This window comes from Numida meleagris, chromosome 4 (genome assembly GCF_002078875.1).
Source record: "Numida meleagris isolate 19003 breed g44 Domestic line chromosome 4, NumMel1.0, whole genome shotgun sequence".
Lineage (NCBI taxonomy): Eukaryota > Metazoa > Chordata > Aves > Galliformes > Numididae > Numida > Numida meleagris.
Genome location: NC_034412.1, coordinates 3,647,390 through 3,669,089, shown reverse-complemented (window position 1 = coordinate 3,669,089; position 21,700 = coordinate 3,647,390). Strand labels below are relative to the sequence as shown.

The following is a 21,700-nucleotide window of genomic DNA, read 5'->3' as shown; positions in this document are numbered from 1 at the left end:
GCATGAGTTCCAATCAAATAGGTGGAACACAGGGAGTCAGATGCTAGAGAAGAACACAGCTCACGCAGGTGGATGGCTGCTGGACATCCCATCTGGAGGACTTTCTGTAAGTCAGACCTGGGACATTCCTGGGAGACATATGTCCCCTGGGTCTAGGAGCTGTGCTGGCCAGGCCCTGAGACAGCCTAGCCACAAGGCTCACGCAAAGCCAGGGACACACTGCGCTGGGCAGCTGACTGGCCCTTCGTTTCATACATAATAGAAGGGACAAAGATCATTTGGGGTTCATTCAGCACTGCCAGAAGAGATGCCTCCTGAAGTTGCATGTGTACCCAAAGAAGAAGAATAGAGATCTTCAGGTCCATACAGATTTCAGTTTTGGCCATCTGTTCCGGATTACAGCAAGAGGAAAACTACTCTCCAAACTTGAAAATAATCACAGAACTGAAGTACTGTTGCCTGGCCCATCCTACGCTACAGTACATTTTCTCTCAGGCTCTTTGTGCAGGCCTCTGCAGTCCCAGCCCTCGTTATCTCTAATGTTCAGTATTTAGTTCGCTTTAAACTACGTACAGGATGATGAGAAGTCACGAGACATAGCAGCGCCAAAAGAAAATCTGCACCACTATTAATTGCTATACAAGTACATCAGAACTGTCATGAGCAGTGATACGCCAGGCGTAACAAGCATCTCCGAAGTCAAACTCCCAGTTTCACTCTGCCACAGAAGGAAGGATGCTGATGACAGATGGGCAGAGTTATGCAAGTCGTTGGGCCAAAATCCTGAATAGATGGCCATAGCTGCGTTTCACTGCCAAGACCTGAACATCACTTTGTATCAGAAACCACCAACTTTCTGGATTCAGTCAGGAAAACGAAAATCTATGAACAGTTAATAAGTTATAAATATTAAGAATAGATATTAAACAATCATCCACTCTTCTGGCTGCTCTTCCTAGTTTTCTCTTCTGGCTCCAGACTGTTCCCCTTGCCTACAAAATCCCTGATTCATGTAATTATGGAACTGCCATTCCATATCACTTAACATCATTATTCACCTCAGTAAAAGCTCCCTTATTTGCTTCTACCCAGCCTATTTCTTATCCTCTCTGCCTGAGCTGGCACACACTTTTACCCTTTCAGGTTGACAGGACACCAGCTCAGAGTCACCGGACAGAAAGTGTCAGTTGTGTCTCTATCTCCAGTTAAAAAAAAAAACGAGAATTGAAGATGTCTGTAAAGGTCTGTGAAAGAAATGACATCATTAGAAGTACACTACAGTCAAGTAAAATCCAAGATAAGAAAGTTTTAAAGTGGTTTTTGTTACTGGCAACTTGTCTAAACTTATTCTGCTAGTTAATACCATCCAGTCAGGATGAAAACAATGCTCTGTGCATCACAGCTGTGTGAAGTTACCCACTTATGTAGCCTATACTTATTGCTGTTATGGGAAGATTGGCACATTTGTCAAAATAGATAGTACATTCTGTAGGCAAAAAGTTTATCATCGTTGCTAGTTAAGAATCTAACAGGTTTCCTATTAGCACTGAATAAAGTTAATAATTTCCACAAAAAACCATTGAAATGGTGATAAAAATGTGGGCTGCCCAGACTTAAAAAGTCTTGTTTAAAAATACTAAGTCTGGAAATGTTATATTGGAAGGGAATGAGTCCAATGCAATAAATCAGGAGATAGTTACTAAATAACTGCATCAAGATAAAGACCAAATGAAACTCACAGCATTGCATCCAATGAGCTGTACAGACAGAACAAACTGTGTTGCAGGTCAGCTGGACTCAAACCTTCACTAAGATGAACTGCATTTCAAACACACTCAATTTCTGAACGCCACAGCACCACGCTACCCTGATAGCATATTCTCATCTGTTTGTAAACTTGGAAGCCTTATTCCAGCAAGCGCTTCCCTCTTGGTACTTTGATATGTCTATTACAAAGAAAGGAAAGATTCAGGTATTGAGTTTGCATTTTGTAAAGCTTTATGTACATGGACGCGCATAAAGAGGGCACGAGACCAATATACCAGGTAATAAGGAAAACCTCCACTGAGAGAATAGCCCCATTCCAAGAACTTCTGGTCAACTGAAACTGTGAAGTCAAGAGACACATACTGACCAAACAGCAGCTTGAACAATGTTTCTGGACAGATATCTAAAATTTCCTCTGAATTTTCAGCGTGTTGTTATGCTTCACACACTTTCTAAATCTGCTCTTATCTTTACCCTTCACCTCCAACAAGTTGCTCGTATTCCATTATAGAACTGATCACGTTTCATTTGTTGGTGAATTTAGCTTTATTTGCCATCTAATTTTCCCGAGAAATCATGACAAAACTGAAAGAAAATGTTTTTAGCGTAGTTTAATTGGTTGCACAGCCCCCCAAAAAATTTCAGGATATTTATTCACATACACAGTAGTTCATCAGAAAACTCTCTGCTTTATTGTGCACTTGTCAGAGTAAGTGATGATGCCAAGGGGCTGGCAGGATAATGAACAACTGCCACGAGAAATGGATCGTTGCACAAAGCCATCTGAAATACAATGATGGGGAGAGCAATGCTGAGCTGCACCCACAGTTTCTCTTTTCTTCCATCTCAAGTTTGCTTGGCTAGGCCAGGGATGGAACACGAAATCAACTGCAGGTATGTTCTCTAGGGATGTCAAGTACAACTGCACTTCAGTCACTGAACATACAGTCATGCCACAGGTGAATTTGCCCTCCAGGCAAAGACTTTAGCAAGCGTTCTTCGTATATTCAGTGATTTCACAGTTAAGCATGCTCTTTGATGAGCATCAGACACAATATAAGACTGAAGTAAAATGACCACAAATGGAGGTTGCTCCTTTACTATGCCAAGGTCATAAATAATTCCAAATTCAATTCCCAAATACATTCATATAGTACCACCTGAAAACCAAGGAGAACAGATTTCAAACCAGACCTTCAAAAGCGCTTCTCCAATTCATAATTAACTACAAAGCAGAGAAATCAGGGAAGAGAGGATTTAATTGAACTCTCAGCTTCCTTGACTGGTCAGAGATGCAGAAGTGACGTACTTCATATCCAGGCTTTGAAACCACCACTAACATAAACAGCCCTTCAACCAGTGACACAATGAGCAATCAAGGCTATTCGGTTCAGTAAGCATTACACGTGTTTTCAAGAATATATCCTGTAGGGTACAAAGTTCCAAAATGAGAAAAAAATATTCAGGTGGCTTAACATACTGAGTTTCACTTTTTTTTTTTTTTTTCCCCAGTTATAGCTTCTATTTTGTAGCATAAATGCAAAATTGGAATCTAGAGGAAATAGCAAAAGGGAGGGGTGGTGTGAGGGAAATCAATAACATCACACTTGTACATGCAGGTATGTTCCAGGCTGGGGGACAGCTACGTAGCGAGAAGAGACGGATGGACAGTTGAAAGATGAGTCCTAAAGTGTCCACTGAAATGGTCTATTTTTCCCCCCTCCCCATCATCACTCATCTTTTGTTATATATTAATAGGATTTATAGCATTTGCATGTGAAGTAAAGGATGTAAAACAGTCTAACAGATCAGCATTGCCTCCTGCAAATCCTGTCAGCTTCCCTGAGCTCCAAACAGTATGAGATTACTGTGAAAGAAAACAGATTCAGGTCAGCAACCCTGAACACAAAAGCTGTACTTGCAGAATGGGTGAGAGAAGCAATTGCCCATGAATTCTTGTTGAACCCAAAGCAATTAGATTTTACAAAAAAGGAAACAGTTAGAAATAAGTCTTCTGTAAAAGGATAGGACTGACACCTTTTCCTTCACTGCGGTACCCTACAAGTGATGAATGCTATCAGAACACCTCAAATAGCTTAAAAAAAAGAAAAGAAAAGAATGGCAGGTGGCCCTTAAACAAAGCTGACGTTATCCACTTTGGTTGTGCTTGGAAGAGGTTATTAGAAAGCTGCTGAAGAAGCAGAAAACAATCTTGAAATAGCTTGAATGTGAAGTTTTAGTCACAACTTCTGGCTTCAGAAGAGGTGAGGACACAAGGAAAAGCGAGCAAGGAAGAGAGGAAAGAAGGATGATCGAGACATGCCATAGGAATGACAGAATTTCAGAGAGCCACGGGAACAGAGGGCTTCCATCTCCAGAGAGCATTTTTATCTGCAGGAGAGGTGACAAAGCACAAGAGACAGATACCTGCCCAGACAAATAAAAGCTGTGCTCGGTAAGCAGTGTATTCCAAATTTCAGTGCTTCGTTATTATTGAAAAGGAGAGAGAGGAACCTAAGCGAGTGCCTAAGAATTGTCGTGTGGGATAGCTTTGAAACACGCAATATAGAACGTGAGTGACTGTTGTAGGTTTGTGTACCCAGCAAAACGTACCTTAAACATGGCTTATTTTCAGAGCACGGCGAGTTTCGCGTTACTCAGAAAACTAAAAAAAAAGATTTGCGGTATTCCAAATCATTACTCATCTCAGCATTGAGGAGAGCATGGGAAGTCATCTCAGGAAGGATCTGTGACCAGTGATGCTGGAAAATGACAGCAGGGAACATCTGAACCAAGAGGGACTGAAAAGATGCTCCACAGTGGAAGGCTGTAAACTACTGGGTTTGTACTGCACAATCACTATCATTTGAGAGACAGCAGAAAACCATTCTGAACAGGGGAAACCTAAGCACGAGTAGTTAAACTCATTGCACCCGGTTAATGTGTAAGTCTAATGGAGAGGCAGATTTGCCTTTCTGGAGAAAGAAATTCTAGGAGCAAATAGTTCTTCAGATGTAAAAGGTACATCGTGCCGAATAGTACCAATATAATCAGGTTTGAAACCAAGCATATAATCTGCACCAAACATAGAATTTCCATGCCATTTAGAGCTAGCTCTTGTTCCCATCTGGGTTGGAAACTATTTCCAATGGCCTGTGGAGACCTTAATGTCTATGTTACAGTTTTCCAACACTCAAACTGAATTCAAATTCTAGGAGAACTGGAAAGTATCAACCAAAAAAAATATATATATATATCATTTGTAACAGCCACATTTATTCTACAGTATGTCAGTTGTGGCATTCTGTTCCTGACATATCATTGATTACATCAAAAACAAGAGAGGGAAATGTTAAGGTGCCTTTTGCAGAAGTTCAGCTGTCTTGTTGCCTTCTTCCTGCTCCTGTTTCAGGCAAGTGTTTGCTTTGTAGGAACGCTACAGAAATACAGCACGATGCAGCACTACTTCCTTTGAAACCCATTTAACCAAGGGCTCATAACGCAACCCATGCTTAGCCCCGACTGCTCAGCTGTATGGGAGTCACTCAAAGCAGAACGCTCACATTGCTGTACAATACGTTCGGTGATTGGATATTTTAGGGCTTGTTTGTGAATAGCCAGATATTTGGAAACAGAAAAAAAAAAAAAAATACGGCATACCTGACATAGCTGAGCAAGTGCCAGAGAGACAAAAACAAACCTCGCACTGCAACCTCCCTGGGGAAATCTTTGTTCATTTTAATACTCGTTCCATCAGCTGTCTCCGTGAATGACAAGGTTTTATCTCTAACGTGAATGGCTTTGAAGGCTACTTGCGTTATCCATTCTTCAGCAGCTGCTGCTGAAACCACAGGGTTGCAGACTTATAATTAAATCCAGCTGCCACAACTGTGAGTTCAATTCTATCGAAGGGAGCAGCAATGCTGAGTGGTTGCTGGCAAGATTCTGCCTGTTTCTAGACAATGTAATTAACTCCTTTGCCTCTTTTAGATGAAATAAACATCAGCACTGAAGAATGCTGTTAAATGACTGTAAAATTGTATTTATTTACAAGAATTCTACTGCAGTCATTAAAACTTAGACAAGAAAACTCTAGGTGGATGATGGCTAAGAACTGATAGCTGTTTCCTTAAGGGCACTGGTAGGACACCCAAGGACAGGACACAGGCTGGAAGGAGATTCCTGCAGAGTGCAGATTAGCTGATCTGCTCTTAAGCCTTAAAACACAGACTGCAGAATACAGCAAATATCAACACCCAGTTTGAGAGAATTGCAGGTGAGGGATGGCAGACTGAACCACGTGGCTTCCTCTGAGGGCAAGATCATCCCCAAAGCTCAGTGTCCACGTCTTACATCACTTACAGATAGTCAAGACTGAACTGAATATCCGCAGATGCACTTTTAGAGGTGTAGTTTTGTTGTGGTTTTTTTTTTTTTTTGGTTGTTTTGGGTTTTTTAAATGAAATTGTTCTTATGTCAGCAAAAAAATTAGCTACCTAAATTTGACTTTCTCATTTACAGTCCTTTAAGTGCTGTTGAGGGAGCTCTTCGCTGTAGTGAAGAAGTTACTGAAAGCATCTGAAAAACATTTCACAGAAGTAGAAGCAATTGGCAGAAACACCTTAGAGTAACATCACTGAAGCGGGAAGTAAAACATTCATTTGAGCTTTGTTTGTGAGGAGCTTTTATTATTTGTACCTCTTTGGAAACGCCTCGCAGCCCAATCACTTCTGAGGACTGGTGAGAAAGCCCAACAGAAGCCGGAATAAGGCTGAATTTGCTCTCAGGTGGTTCTTCTCAGGTTCATTTACTTTTGACATCTGTTTGCTGTTCCACTCCTGCCTGCCGCTCAGCACTAATGGCTGCTAAGCCCTGGCACTCAGCGCACGTCAGCAAGATGGGCTGGATATTGCCTCCTGTCATACCTAGGTGGGAAGCCAGCCATGATTTCGCTTTTACCATTCCCATTTTAAAACGACCAAGCTTTTATCCCTCTAAGCTTTTTTAGTGGCCTCCTTAAAGGGCTTTTTACCTGTAGAGGTTCATATCTTCCCAATGCAGAAAGGGGTTCCCACAGACTGCAACGATGAAGGCGAGATGCGTGCAAAGAAAGAAGTGAATGCAGGGAAAGGGCAAAGAAGGAGAAAAAGAAAGGTTGGAGGAAGCCACGCTTTTGCTTTTTAAATCCTTTATAAGGTCCTGCTCACAACTGGAATTAAATCTCTGAATCAACGGTTATCCATCAATAGAACAGATAATGTCATTTTATCTTATCCATAACTTTTTTCTTGAGAGATTACAGACAGCTTGGACCTTCCGTGGTATTTTGTGCACTGAAGTTGTCTTTTAAAAGCATCTGCACAGAAGAACGTTTGACTCATTTCTCTCCTGTATTTCTAATAAGCTCAATATCTGACATTTTATATTTAGGTCCAACTTCACCTCTGTATTAATTTGTGACTATGTACGTATATAATTTATTAGTCAAACCACAATCTGTTTTAAGTATCAGGCCATCTATCAGTTGCCAAAGTAGAGAAGACAAATTAGAGAACGGGATGTTACCACAGGATCAAAAGCAGAAGGCATTTATTCACTGTCATCAGACGACTTTCTATGAATCTACATGTAGGAATTGACATTCTACATTAGAGATGGATTTCAAAAAAAGGAAAAATAAAGTGGTATTTTCTTTCCTATTTCAAAATATTTAAAAAGCTAATGTGAGGTTTGTATATGCTATATTAAGGCTTAGCTTTAAAAGTAAAAAAATCAATCAATGAATCAGTACAAATTTGATCCAGAGATTTTCAAGGCAATTAGGTCACTGAAGTGCTGCAGGTCTCCAGCTCTTCACCAAGAGGAGAATCTGCTCAAAGGTTAAGTCAGAAGACTTTATCATGTCTCCAGTGTCATTCAAGTTGGTAAATTAATTAGGGACCGAAAAAGCAAGACAGTGTTTTTCTCTTTTTCCTACACATAAGGCGAGATGAGATCAATTACTTCTAAGCAGTGTAGGATATAGCAGGAAAAACAATCAATTCAGTTCACTAACTATAAATAGCTGCTCTGATTAATATACTAATTTTAAACACCAAAGGTATGTCAGCATACTTTCTCTTGCTAATACTTTAACTACATAAAACTGCCTGCAGCGTTTAGTTTTCAACTCCGTGCTTGTCCAAATTTGCACTAATAAAGCATAAATTAAAATTATGCAGTAAAAAAAAAGCCAAACCTCCATCCACCATTTTCCCACGCAGAAGAGCACACTGAAGTGCTTGCTTAAATAAACATACATTTCTAACACTGCTTCTCACACCGTTAGGAAGGGTGACCACGTTAAGTGTCGAGCTCATATGACATTGCAAGGCAAGAGCTGGCTCTGTGCCTGGTCTGCTGCATGGCTCCAGTGAAAAGCTGAATATCCCTGTCCTTCAATTCCAGCCGATTCCTTCCCTAGAACAGCTCTAAACAACCTCCACACAAGTAAAGGCAGCAAAGCACCAGCAGAAGGGATTGCCTTGTGCTGCTCCTCTCCCCTATGCAGCTCACACACAGCACAAAGAAAGTGCCAAGGTCTACTCGGACCATCTGATGAGATGAAACACCTTCCTAGCTATGATTGTGCCTTAAAAGCAGTCATATTTAGAAGACTTCACTCCTTTGAAGGGTTTTGGATTCTACATCTGCCTTGTAATCAACAGCACTGTGTAAGCACACGAAGAATTAATCTAACCTCAAAACCACAAACATGATCCAGTTCTTCTGGGAAACATGAAATCTAAAGGCATTGCTGTGGGTGAGAGACCCATGGCAGCTTTAGGTTTGACCTTCACCATTTTAAGGGATTTAAAAGAAGGAGAATGAGTAGCATAGCGTTACGGATATATATATATATATACTGCCGTGTAAAGCTTATCCAGGTGTTCAGTCTCACTGAAGAAAACAGCATTTCTCCAAGAGACGAGTATTATACAGGCAGAACATTCATCAAGTAACTCCTAGAGACATTCACTAGAGAAACAGAGAAGAAAACGTTCACCATGAAAGAGTATTCTTAGCTGCAGGAAGATCCATCAGGCTTCATACCATTTCATTCAATATTTATAAAAAACATTTTTTGCTTTAAAGAGTTCTGGAGTACAAACTCTTATCCACCCAGTCCAGGAGGTGCTCACAGTTGTTTACTAAAATCTTTATACAGTTCAATATCTTAATAGTGTGTGACCAAAGTTAAGGAAGAGATTGACAGCTAGTCAATGAACTGATAAATATCCATCACATAAGCATTTCATTTTAGCTAACCATGCAGCGGACGTTCTGCCTTTATATACACATTCCAATGCTATTATCTCATGCTTAATTACTTAGGTCTCAAAGCACTTTACAAAGAAATGAACTATTATTATCAGCACTTCACATACAAAGAAATTGAGACATGGTGGTATAATTTGCTAAAGTTATTGAATTCATACCCAAGGTCAGTGACAGGTGAAAAACAGCTCTTATCTCACACATCAGGCAAGCACTGCATTCATAGACCATGCTGCATGTAATATTTAGCAATTTACATTTGCTAGCGTAAAAGAATTTAAGTTAAATTAAAGTTTCACCTGCATTACAGCCAATACTGCAGTGTAAAACCAAAGCATCTGTACTTTGAATCTGTAAGACATTGGAATATTCCATCTTTGCGTTCAGGCTTTCTCCAGTGATTAAGACAGCAAACCTCATTTTCTGAGGAGTCTGCCTTGGTCAGTCCATGCCTATTTTTAAACATCATCTGAAAATACCCATCTTCCCAGAGATGCTCAGTGTTAGTCACCTTCCTAGTCACAGCAGCTTCTTGCAAAGCCTTTGTAATGGCAGGCTTTTGTTTTGGTCAAACCAGCAAAGCCGGTTCAGTTCTCCTTTATTTTGTGTATTAATTTCAGAGGATGAGGAAATCCATCAAAGAGCAGTAAACCTTTCGTCACCAGATCTCAATTTAAGAATCAAAACTAATCCTCATTTTTTGCATTGGGCATTTTTATTTATACAAGGAGTGAAGTTACTCTTGTTTGTAGAATTTGGAACGCTTTCACTAGCTGCACGTCCAAGGACAACTTCCAGGGCTGAATTAAGCAAGCTAAATCAAATTAATTTACTTCTAAGTCCAGCTCAGGTGGCTGAGATTACCAGGACAACTAGCAAATAACAATGAAACCAGCACTGAAACAGATTTAATTCTTGGCGTTGTTTTTTTTTTTTTTTTTTAATTGTTATAATTACACGTTTTCCATCCCCTTTTCCGGGCCCAAGAGAAAGGAGAATCTCAAATTCTGAACAAGTCAAAAAGAAATACAGCTCATAAGTTTATATTGTAATTGATATAAGTCTATTATTACAAGACAAATTGCAACAGACAAAGAGAGAGACAGCTCAATCTGTTACTGAATCCTTGTAATGGCTATATGAAGAGCTCAACCATTTCACTCATAAATCTTCCTTCTAAGTTTTTATTGCTGCTTGTGTGGATAAAATAATAAAACTTGGAGGTATACAAGGGATGCAGTAATGCATCTCTTCTAGTCACAATTACATGGAGTTTGTTACAGGAATCATAACCTTCTCAGCATCTAATCAGAAGTAACGTTGTGCTACAGGCTGCTAAGACACCCCGAGAAGTCATTAGATTTGATCGTGACAATGGTGAATAATCCCCTCTGCTGCAGATTGCTGTGATGCACGGGGCCATCGTCAGTCATTCCCAACGATCTGTCACAAACTTTCCGTGGGACAGACCATGCAGAGCACAAAACTGCTGCATCTGCAGGAGGCTGACCTACTTACTAACAAACTTAGGGGTAAATATGAAATGCAGTGGGAGAAAACACAGATTAGAAAGGTCTTGAAATATGTTTCCATCTGTTTGCGTGGGTGTGGGTTTTTTTTTGTTGTTGTTGTTCTTGCTTGGGGTTTTTTTGCTTGTTTTTGTTATGAGGTTCTAATTTTAATTAACTCTCTTTTTTTTGTAATAATTTCTTCTCTGTTGTCTGTGGAACACACTGCCAAGCAGGGTGATGTGAGAGACACTTGCATGTACAGGACTTTCACATCAGCTGTCAACGCTGAATGGCAGAAGAAGAAAGCAGATGAGCGGAGGGGCTGGAGGTAGGAATATAATAGATGGGATACATGCAACACCTCAGTATATGATCAAATGAGCATGTAATGAACTGCTGATGGATTCTCCTCTGTCAGGACACTGAGAGGAGGCCATAGCACCAACCAGGGTTATTGGCAAGGATGCCATCGTGTAACACCATTCCAATTAACATTATCTAGATCATATTCAAAAACCTTAAGTTGTGGTCTGCCTGACACTCACTTGTTCCACTGAATCCTCAAAGCCAAAGCCTTTGGTAGGAGAGATCACCTTGTCCTATGTGTTAAGTGTAGGAAGGAAAGCTATTTATTTTTCAGTAAAGCTGCACGTGTAAGGAGGGAGGATAGAGGAGATTTAATGACCATTTAAAAAGCATAATGTACTACAGTTAAGTAACGCAGTCACATAAAACTCAGGCTACTTAAAATGGCAGCGCTCCAACTTCAGCCAGGAAAATAAAATAAAAAGCCCTCAGAAAAAGCCCAGATGCTAAGGCTGCTAGTTCCACAGAACATTTTCTTTAGTTTTGTTTGCAACAAATATGATATGAGCCTCACAATCGTCTGACTGGAGATGCCTGCAATGGTTACGAAGCCTTCCACTCTAAATTACCTTGCTTTTGTTACGCAGGTGAAATGTCCATGATGTTCTTTCAGAAAAGAGGTTTTTCCCTTCAGAATTTAATTTATAAACTCACTCCTGCCAGGCTGCGATAGCAGCTACTGTATAAACCTGAAAATGATGACTGCTGAAATTCCATTCAAACCTTTGGAATCAATAGAAAGCAGACAAGCCACCGAGATAAAGTTCCACCCGACTGCAAAGAGCAAGGGCTGCAGGATGCCTCACTTTGTTTCTGCAGTGTCCGCAGCCGCCAACCTGTGAAATAGAGACTGCACAATCTCATTTCAGGCTGAAAAATCTGACCTCTGCTATCCACGTGCTACAACCACATAATCTGCTGTTGGAAGTGCTTTCATGTTGTAGGTATTTCCAGACAACAGAAGGAAGACTCAAAAGTCTAGCGAAGACGGTTTAGAATTTGCTGGGAAATATTGCATTTGGTTAAAGCTTCTTATATGGGCCATAGAGATTGTAATCCTGCTTACCTTGAAGCAGCAGCTCTACATAACAAAGCAATCTTCATTGGTGTCGCACAGGTTCATACCAAGCTACATGTAAACTCGTGTCTTTCTTTCCTGCCCATACAGAGAACCAGGGCAGCATCACCACTGCAGTCTGCTTAGCTGAAGTAACGCTGCCTGAAGGCAGACGCTGGCATCCTGCAGTCTGCTGTCAGAAGTTTCACTGTCAAGGGCTCTGCATTCTATTTAAATGCTTGCTTACAAATGAAAAAAATGCTTTCTATGACCAGGCTCCGGAGAAACACAAACCTGTTGCAATGTTTGCTGACCTTTCCAACACGGCTGAAAAGGAAATTACCATTTGTCTGGTACAGAAGGAACCCTTTGTCCCCATCACAACAGCCAGCCTTAACAAGGTATTTCTGCTCATAATAAGTGTTCCTGTCCATGCATTTTATTCCAACACACAGCAACACTGTTCACCACAGACGCATTTGCGACGACTGACATTTGACTCACCATACTGGCAGCGAGGACCCTGAAATCCTGCAGGACACTGGCACATGCGAGATCCTTCTTCAGAACACTTCCCTCCATTGAAGCAAGTGTCAGCAGCACACAGCACTAGTGCAAACAAAACGAAACAGAGAGGGTTTGGTTTGTTTGGTGCCAAGGATTCTCCAGAATTGCCTCCTCTTGCCATAGTCGGCTACAACGGGAACTCCCAAATAAAATGAAATTCTTCATAAGTCAAAAAGAACGCGACAGAGAATTTTTTTTTTGTCAAGTTGATATGATTAAATTTAATTTTAATAAACATTACTCTAGGGCAACACAGTTTAACCCAAAGACGCTTCAAAGGTAGAAGACAATTTCATAGGACTCAAAGTACTACGTGGAATGACAGATGGGCTGAACTGCTGAAGAGTAATGCAGCAGTGGGTAGGAAACACCAGGGTATTAAAAGATGTTATGGTTGTCCGAGGAAATGACAATACTCTTCCTTTCTTTCAACACAGAACATTACTCACGTAGAACAGGTTAAATTCCACCTCCCTGAGCCAAATTTGCCAAGAGTATCAAATATAAAAGAATACTTCAGCTACCTTAAAGTGCCTTAAAGAATTTGAAACAAGTCTCAACTGCTCTTTCAGAAGCAAATAATTCTGTATCGCCACCGGTGTTCAAATATGTCACATTCCTTTATGCCAGAGACTCATATACAGATTGCAAACATACCTTTGACTCCTTACAACAGAAAAGCGCACGCTAAACATGTCGATTCACACTGAAACTAATAGGCTCTCAGGTGGTTGGATTTTTTTTCTTTAAGTATAAAGAGAAAAATCACAAAAGCAAGCTCTGTGAACGCAGTCCTCAAGTTGGTACAAAGATTAAAAATACATAGGAACAGATGCTTGCTTTCATACAGAAAACAGCTAGTGATGAAAGAGGAGCAAAACTAAACAGTGAGTAGATTGCTCGTCTTCTACTGATGTCTCGTTAACAGTGGCTGAAGTGCTTCCTGACAATTTAAACTTAATTCCATGTTTTAGGAAAACATCCAATCGTGCTTAAAGATTACTGATAGGAACGGGTTCTCATCAGATGGAGAACCTCAGGGTGGAAAGTTAACTGCTGCTGCTTCTCCACTTATAGATTACCTCTTTATAATTGCAATTCCCAGTTATAAATAGCAAGAAAAAAGGTTTTTCTAGGAAGAAGACGCAGTAAGGCCCAAGGATATGATCTCTTCAGTTGTGGTTCTGCTACAGTTTTGCCATCTACTTACTATGCAAGCAGCCAGGTTCGCTGTTGTGTTGAGCCCACCCAGGGCAGCACTTATAGACAGTCTGGTGCTCCATTCTGTACACCTGCTTGTACACAGTGTAGTAACCGGACCTTCGAAGAGAATCAGTTCAAGAGAACAAGTCAGCTTATTCACACCTCATCAGTAGCAAAGTACAAAATTGTGATTTAAAGCTAAGCCAAGAAGGCCATGACGCACCCAACACACACAAGTCACATTCTCCACTCAGTAACAATCACAGCAGGATGTGATACATCCATAACCAAGTTGCATATATCTCAGGAGATAACACAGACTAAACTCTCAAAGTACGAAGTACTGCATTCGATGCCAGTGCCAGAATTTGTTTATTTCAATAAATAATTACCTCCTCTCGTATCCCATGCACCACCTCCTCCCTGTGCAGCCCTGTTTCCACATCTTGACCATGCGGCTGAAGGCCTGCACACATGGCTGTTGGTGTCCCACCAGTGCCAGCTCCAACACGGGGCAGACGTTTGGCCTTCAGGGAAAGAAAAGAAAAGAAAAGAAAATTACATCTCCTTCTTTCCAATGCAATATCTGGAAGTCTAGGAGGAACATACATAAAGCTGTGCTACCTGCAACAGTTAGGAGTTTGAAGCACTACTAAAAATACTGTGGATCTGTGGCTTTTTCCACCTTGAACTGATCACAACAAGAACGCAGCAGCCATCAACACCTGACAAATCAGCCCAGAGAATTCAGCCTGGCAAGTGTCGCAGACCTGAACGGAGCCAAGATTTCATTCCTGTATTGGTTACATAAGCCACGAGCAGGAACACAATCCCGGTAGCAATTTTTGCACAAGAGCTGGCCTCTGAACAGCTAGGCCAGCAAAATGTGATTGTACCTCGTTCCCAGAAAATGAGACCTGCAGTGCCTGAGCAGGATGCGATGGACGACTCAGCACTCTTTGCTGTCTGTAGATAACAATGGTCTTTCAGATGAGGCTCTGCTGACAAAGGATGGTGCCTCATAAGCAAAAAAGCTGATGGCTGAGGTGAGGGAGCCTGAAAGGTGCTTGAGGCCATCCATGCCTGTGCTGGAAGTGCAGGGAGCCACAATGCTCTGTATGGAGCACGCAGCAGCTGCTATCGAGCTGACAAACCACGGTGGGAACAGGCACTGACCTCCACAGCTCAGCCACCAGATAGCCAGCCTGAGTACAAATAATAGAAACAGATTCTGCCTTAGAAAACAGCATGTAAACCAAACAAAACTTACAATGAAATTCAGGCTGTGCAATTCAATGGGAGCTGCTCCATCGATTCAAGTGCAGATAAGATGTATCTAAGCAATTGCTGCGGGAAAAGGGCATTCTGTAAGAGCCCCCCTCTGCTATTGGTCTCCTCGGGGAAGCATATGAGGTTTTAAGAGAGGGCACAGTTGTTCCCTACTGATTATTCCAAAAAAAAAAAACAGCACGAGCAAAATAGAAGTGTTGCTTTGTAGGATGGTATGTCATCCTCATCCTGCTACCTAGGCCTGGTTACAAAAGGACCGAGGGTTTTGCAGAGATACTGTCAGCCTTGCTCTAATTCCACTGCTGGTGTAAATTGGAAAGTTCTGAATGCCAGGAAATAACTCTGCATAAAGCATACAAGGTCCAACTGAAGCTACAAAGCTCTTTTTGGTGACTTTTGATACAGCAGCCTCGTGTAGCAAAATCGAAAGAAAGTGATTTCCGGAGCAGTTTGCAGATTGCTAATGTAATAATTAAGCTCCATCAGAACAGGGCACTCAAGCCGCCGAGCCTTTGCAAATTTAAACCTCAGTGATTAAAACAGAGGGAGAAAACCATGAACGTTGTATATCTGTTCTCATTTACCATTCGTAAACAAGATGCAGCAGGTGTGTCACAGCTAGCAGGGCAGTTCTTCCAGAAACATTACTTTTAGAGACCCCTGGTCAGGGTAGCAGGAATACACACTGTCAACTGACAGAAGCACGAACGTGAGGTTGTGATAGAATGGGTAGAAAGCAACTTTTTTCACTATGAATGCACTAAATAATATTTCTAGCCCAACAGCTGCCAGGCAGTTAGTTATCATTACTGGCTATTGGCAATATCTCTTTCAGGATTTTATCTCGGGGGCCCAAAGTACTCTGCAGCCTGTTATGTCTGAACACCACACAGTGAAGCCTTTCTAATGAGAAGCAGATCTTTCATCTGCAGGTCTTCGGGTAGCTTACCAACATCATTAAATTAAGCCTGTGCAGAAGAAGAAAATCCTATAAGCAGGGTCATTTTTACCCATGAGTTAAATACTTGGAAAAAGCCACATGCCTAGATCAAAGCCACTCTGCAGTACAGCAGAAGTGTCAGGTGTGACTTTGGTCACCAAAAGAACAAGGGGAAGGAGCAGCCGCTGGCTCATCTCATCAGCCAGCACTGGTTTTATTTGTTCTACCTTCAATAAAGCTGAGCAAGATATGGTTGCCAAATCATAATCTCATCTACATCATTCTAATGCATACCCTGCCAGCTTCCCTCCAAGGAGGTCTATCAGAACCATGGCATACCTAAGGCAAGCAATGCAAGAACTGAACATTTGGGCACCGCAATTAAACCATTCCCGCCCTCTCTGTTTTAGTACTGCTGGAATGGCAGTCTCCCCACCTGGCATGAAAAGCAGCAACTCATACACTGCTATGAGAAGACTCAACACCAGGGACTCATGTAAAACTCCTCAAAGGAGAAACTCAAGCAGGCCTCTGAAAGGTGCTGCTGATAGAAGGTGAAAAGTAAAAGAAACAAGCACAACCAAACAGTTCCAGACAGGACAACCAGGGCACAGCTGTGGACACAGTTTCCCTTATGTAGGCTTCCTATCTTATGATGGAAAGACATGAATAGTACATTTGTCCTGGATAACCTTACCTTGATAGAAAATAGTTCCCTGAACTAAGATGCCTATTTCCCCCAGGCACTGAAGTAGCTGCAAATCTCTATCACCCTCAGCTACACTTGGAGTGGACCAACACACACCACCTGCAACGCGACCATTCAAACAGTACAGACATCTTCACAACTACCACATTTCATTTCTTTCCCCAAAATGAAAACATCACAATCTCCATCTCTTACATCTGCACTGCGGAATGTAATATATGCTTCCACCACTACGGATCTTCCCGGAGACCACAGCTGCAGCAATCAACCACAACACACCAGACAATTCACACCAAAACAGAAAGATCCATCAGCCCCCACGAGCGTTCCCCCAGCTTCCAGAAGTAACTTTGGTCCTCTTCGTCACAGGAGACCTAGAGAACTCGAGTCAGCTCTGGGAACTGAAGCGCGTGGCTCTGCTGCTGAGCGAGAGCCATGTGTTTGGTGACACAGAGTTAGGGCACGTCACTTTCCCCACATCCCATCCCCGAGGCTCTTGGGGGAAGGTTTCTGCAGACAGTTTGGGTTGGCCCTGGACGGTTCCTTCCGATCCCTTCCCCACTGCCCCATGTACTTCTTCCTCCATGATATTTGTTAGGCTGCTCCACGTTTCCCATTCTTTGAGCCTGCCAACATTGCCAAGCAAGGCAGAAAACAGTAGCAGGGTAGTTTCAGATTGCCTCGAATTCCTCCCCAAACCACCCTTGCTCTGATTCCATGTCACCTCCACTACTCAGCAGCCCTTCCCATGTGTGCCAGCTATTCCTTCCTCTCAAATTACCTCAGCACTTAAACGTATTTAGCTTAAGTTCAAAGCAATTGTTCCCAGCCCATTCTTAGCACAGTCTGCTGTTTGTTTCACATCCAAAGAAGCTCTTTGTATGCCCAAAATCTTGCCTGCTTTCTTTTTCCATTACGTCAGTTGGTCTAATAAAACCCTTGCCTTACTTAGCAACCATGTCTCACTTAGCAGGCTTTTTTAAATGACTCTCCCTCTAGTGAATAGAACATCATGTACTGATAATTCATGCATATCTCCTTTTATTAGAATTGCCTAAAAATTTCCAGATAAAGGTACATTCATCTGCACCGCTCTTCCATAAATAAAAGAAAGGAGCTGGCAATTGTTGTAATGACAGACTGAGCCCATCCTATAAATTCCTCTCGTGTGCTGTTGCCACGTGTCCAGGAATGGCTGTATTGACTCCTATGATGTAGTTAATAGGAACGAACAGCACTCGCAGAATAAAGAAAGGCAGCAGCATAAAGTCATCTGCTTATTGAGATTTATTCAAAGCAAGCCGTTCTCCCAATTTGCCCTTGGGATAACGTAAAGGCAAATATTGAGACCTCTGCTACACTGCAATTAAGCTGCAGCAGTTGCATAACATGGAATCCTTTGCAGGCCAAACCAGGGGGTAACATTCGTCCTCTCATCAAACACAGCTCCCCGCTCACAACGCACCAAGTTCAGCCCTCTGTCTCACTGCTCTTTGATACATAACCTATGAACTAGCACGCTGCTTCTGGAACAAAAGTATTACTGCCAACACAGTTGTGTGTTAAGGCTCTCTACTCAATAGGTGCCATCTAAGACGAAAATGAAGCTCAAGTGGATGTAATGGCACACTGAGATGAGGAGAGCTCCACTGTTACTCTCGTGCCCTTTGCATTCAGAAAATATGTCTTAATGGGAGTTTAGGTGTTAAAATAAACCAAACGTGTGTCTATTTTGCACTCTGATTTGATTGATACACCAATCCCTTAGAACCTTTATACACCACTGCTCTCTGTTAGCCAAGACTAACACGAAGGCTATTATTAGCTCGTCAGACTGAGTCGGGCAAGCCAGAAAGCTCACACTTAATATTTGCATTAAGAGACTGCCCTTTAAACAAAGACACCCTACACACACAGCTCGGGACTTAAGATTCTAATGAACAGATAATTAGACCCACATGAAGCAAGAGCAGCCTTGGCTAATCGTATGGCTGCGATGCCTACGAACCACTGCGCAACAGGAAAAGATGAGAGAAAATTAAAAGCATCTCCAGAAGGAATCCAATTCATTCTTGGGTTTAAATTTTGAAAGGGAGTGATACATGTTTGTTCAAAAATGCGGTCAAATAACCAACCACACTGAGGTCTGTGAAGTAGGAATCCTGCAAACCTGGCTCGAGACGTCCCCGAATCTCACGTTATTGAGGCTGAAGCAAAGCTTTATTGCACGCTCACCCTTCACTTGTGCCTTTCACTGCCTGTTTGTGGGACACAAGCTCAATGCACTCTGCTCTCATCCATCCCACTTAGAGTTTTATTTCACAACACTGGGATCTTGCCCCAAGGCTTCAAATCCCAAAGGCAAGCCTCATCTTCCACTCAGAATAGCCTTTCTAGTCTTGCAGTTTTAGAGAAAGTTGAAATATTCTACCTACTAACCCCATGAGAGAGAAAAGGGGGAACAGCATGGGGACAAGGCAGGAGTACACACCACACAAACACTCCCTTGATTTCCAAATTCTTAGATTTGGTGACACAGACTAAAGAGTTAAAGAAACAGAGCAGCATTTCAGGGTCTTTCCCCTCAAGCTGTCATCATCCCCAGCAGCATCACAACCGAGCTCCCCAGTGAAGGGCCCGCAGCATTCCCACAACTCATGGCAGAGCATGGATGATAGAAGCACCATATTTACCATTTCCATAGTGACTTACACAGGTTTTATTCCTGCCCATGTTTCCGGCAGTCAGAGAAGGATATTAGAGCAGTCATTTTTGCACGCGATCACCCAACTGTAAGTAATCTCATATAGCAATAGATTGGTTCTTTTGATGAAGTGCAACATTGTTTTCGTGTAAGGAAAGAAAGAGCAGTTACCAGCACAGCCCATCTGCTCTTGGGAGCATGGAGGCAGCTTTCTGCACGCTGCTGGCACATGTGGTCCAGACGGGGAAGAAGGGTTGAAGAGAAGGGAAGACAAGTGAGCACATGGGAGCTGGAAAGGGAGCAGCTCTCCCATTCCAGAAGGTGTATAGTCTTCGTGACAGTTTTAGTCTGCATAGAACACCTGGATCGTTGAATGACAAGGAAAGTAAATCCCTCATTCTACCAATCCACCTACTTCACTCCAACCTAAAAAAAAATAAAAATCAAAAAGCTAAAGCTAGATAAGTTTAAAGGCAGTGAGAGAGCACATACACATTAAGATATCCCTCAAGGTTTCTTTCAACAATGCAATTAAGTCAAAACATTAATATGAAGCAAAAAATGATGCTGGCTGTCTGACTGTCGGTCTTTCCACAGAGACCAAGTGAATGACACCGCCATTACTCTAACCCAGAAGGCTGTTAACATCTTCCTAGGGGTGAGATGGTGTAGAATGCATGGCCCCAGCTGAAGAATTTGCAGTCTGAACACTAGCACCACCAGCTTCTTCTGTAGGAGAGCTCCAGAAGGGCAGGTGTGCTCCAGAAGAGAGCAGGTCAGCGCTGCGACGCTGTACGCAGACGGGATATTGATTAGGGTTTGCTGTAAGGAGCATCTCAAGTGGGAAAAGGAAAAGTAAATTTAGTCCGAATGCAAAAAAAATCAAATCAAGAAATAAACCACGAAAACAAAAGGTCTAAAGAGCAAGTCAGAATTATTTATCTAGATAAATTTTGTATATAGAGATACATGGGTTAAGAGCAACAATAATTCACATCGACTGGAATGACCAAGAAGACGTCGCTTCCTTTTAAAAAACTGGCACACGCTCTTCTTTCTTTCCTTCAGCTATTTTAAGGCTCATTTCCCCACATTTCTCAGATAAAATTAATCAGCGCTACCAGAGACAATTAGGGCATCCTGCTCCCCTGACCGCTAATCAATCCCTGCTCTCTGCTGATCCTGTATCAATATTTGTGATGTTTATGTGCCCTCTGGGATATAGATTGGGAGCACCAGGCTCATTTAGATTAGGTCTCATTATCACTGCTGTTCTCGGGATCTGTGGATGCAGGTCTGCCACAGAAGACTCTTAACCCCACGGGTTACTAATGCACCGCTGCGCCTTATTCACATCCTCTCTCTGATTAGATGGAGCAGCTAAATAACACGAGAGTTCCTCCAGCCTTGGTGCACTGCATCCAGATTCAAAGCAGATCAATATGAGATGATTAATTACACACTCAACTATTATAACAACAATAAGATTTTTAGTTCCTACTGCTATCAGGCTGCAGCATCTGTCCTTCAGCTTCTCTTTAACTATCCTCCTTCACCCCCCAGGGTAGAATAATCTGTTTTGTTTAGCAAGAAATGCAGAAGATGAACATGTATACCCTGATCATCTAACAGGGATTTGCTCAGTCACTTTTTTTTTTTTTTTGCATCTTTAATCGGGGAGTTATTTTATTTATTTTAAACAGAACCAAACCCTCTCAGTTCCCAGCAACACCCACTTTCACACTCTCTGCTACTGACTGGCCGACTTCTGCAGGATCGTGTAAGGCACCACGTAAAGCACAGACCCGGAGGGGATGGTACGCGTAGCATCATCACTTCAGCACGCAACTCCGATAAACTCCAAATACCCATCTCCATTCATGTTCAGGGAAGCTGAGCACACTGCTCGTGTGTACTGCATCCAAAACAGGGGGTTATCCCACAGCAAGCCTGGAGTGAGGCTTAGCGCAAAGAGTTCACTACCCAAATAGGAAATAATTGGCAAGATGACCTGTTAGCATCTCCTTAAGCCCCTGGTGTTCTTTAGGATTCACTTTCGGTTGCTAGCTGCCTTCTGCATACCTCCGCACACCTCTGTGCTGGGGCTGTTTTTACACAAGAGATTGGAAAGGACAGCATCCAGGAGGAGCACTGAGAAACCCTTCCAGCACACAGAGTGCCTTCCAGGCAGCTTAAGGATCTGTGCCTCAATGATCCAGCTCCAGTGTAATAACAAAGCCATGCGGAGAGTCAGATAGAAGGAGGCTAG

The 21,700-nt window shown here is 42.1% G+C and overlaps 1 protein-coding gene across 8 annotated transcripts in view; it reads right to left on the bottom strand.

Moving 5' to 3' along the window:
* LOC110398154 (multiple epidermal growth factor-like domains protein 6) overlaps positions 1–21,700 on the bottom strand; it is a 189,206-nt gene that overhangs the window by 136,786 nt on the left and 30,720 nt on the right. For all 8 annotated transcript variants that reach the window (XR_002438213.1, XM_021395540.1, XM_021395545.1 and 5 more), the window contains 3 exons: positions 14,181–14,315; positions 13,796–13,905; positions 12,523–12,627 (listed from right to left, as the gene is read on the bottom strand). Coding sequence is in view for 7 of the 8 variants with exons in the window: in XM_021395540.1 (XP_021251215.1) it covers positions 12,523–12,627; positions 13,796–13,905; positions 14,181–14,315 (350 nt within the window). In the remaining variant the exon portion in view is untranslated. The remainder of the gene's footprint in view (positions 1–12,522; positions 12,628–13,795; positions 13,906–14,180; positions 14,316–21,700) is intronic.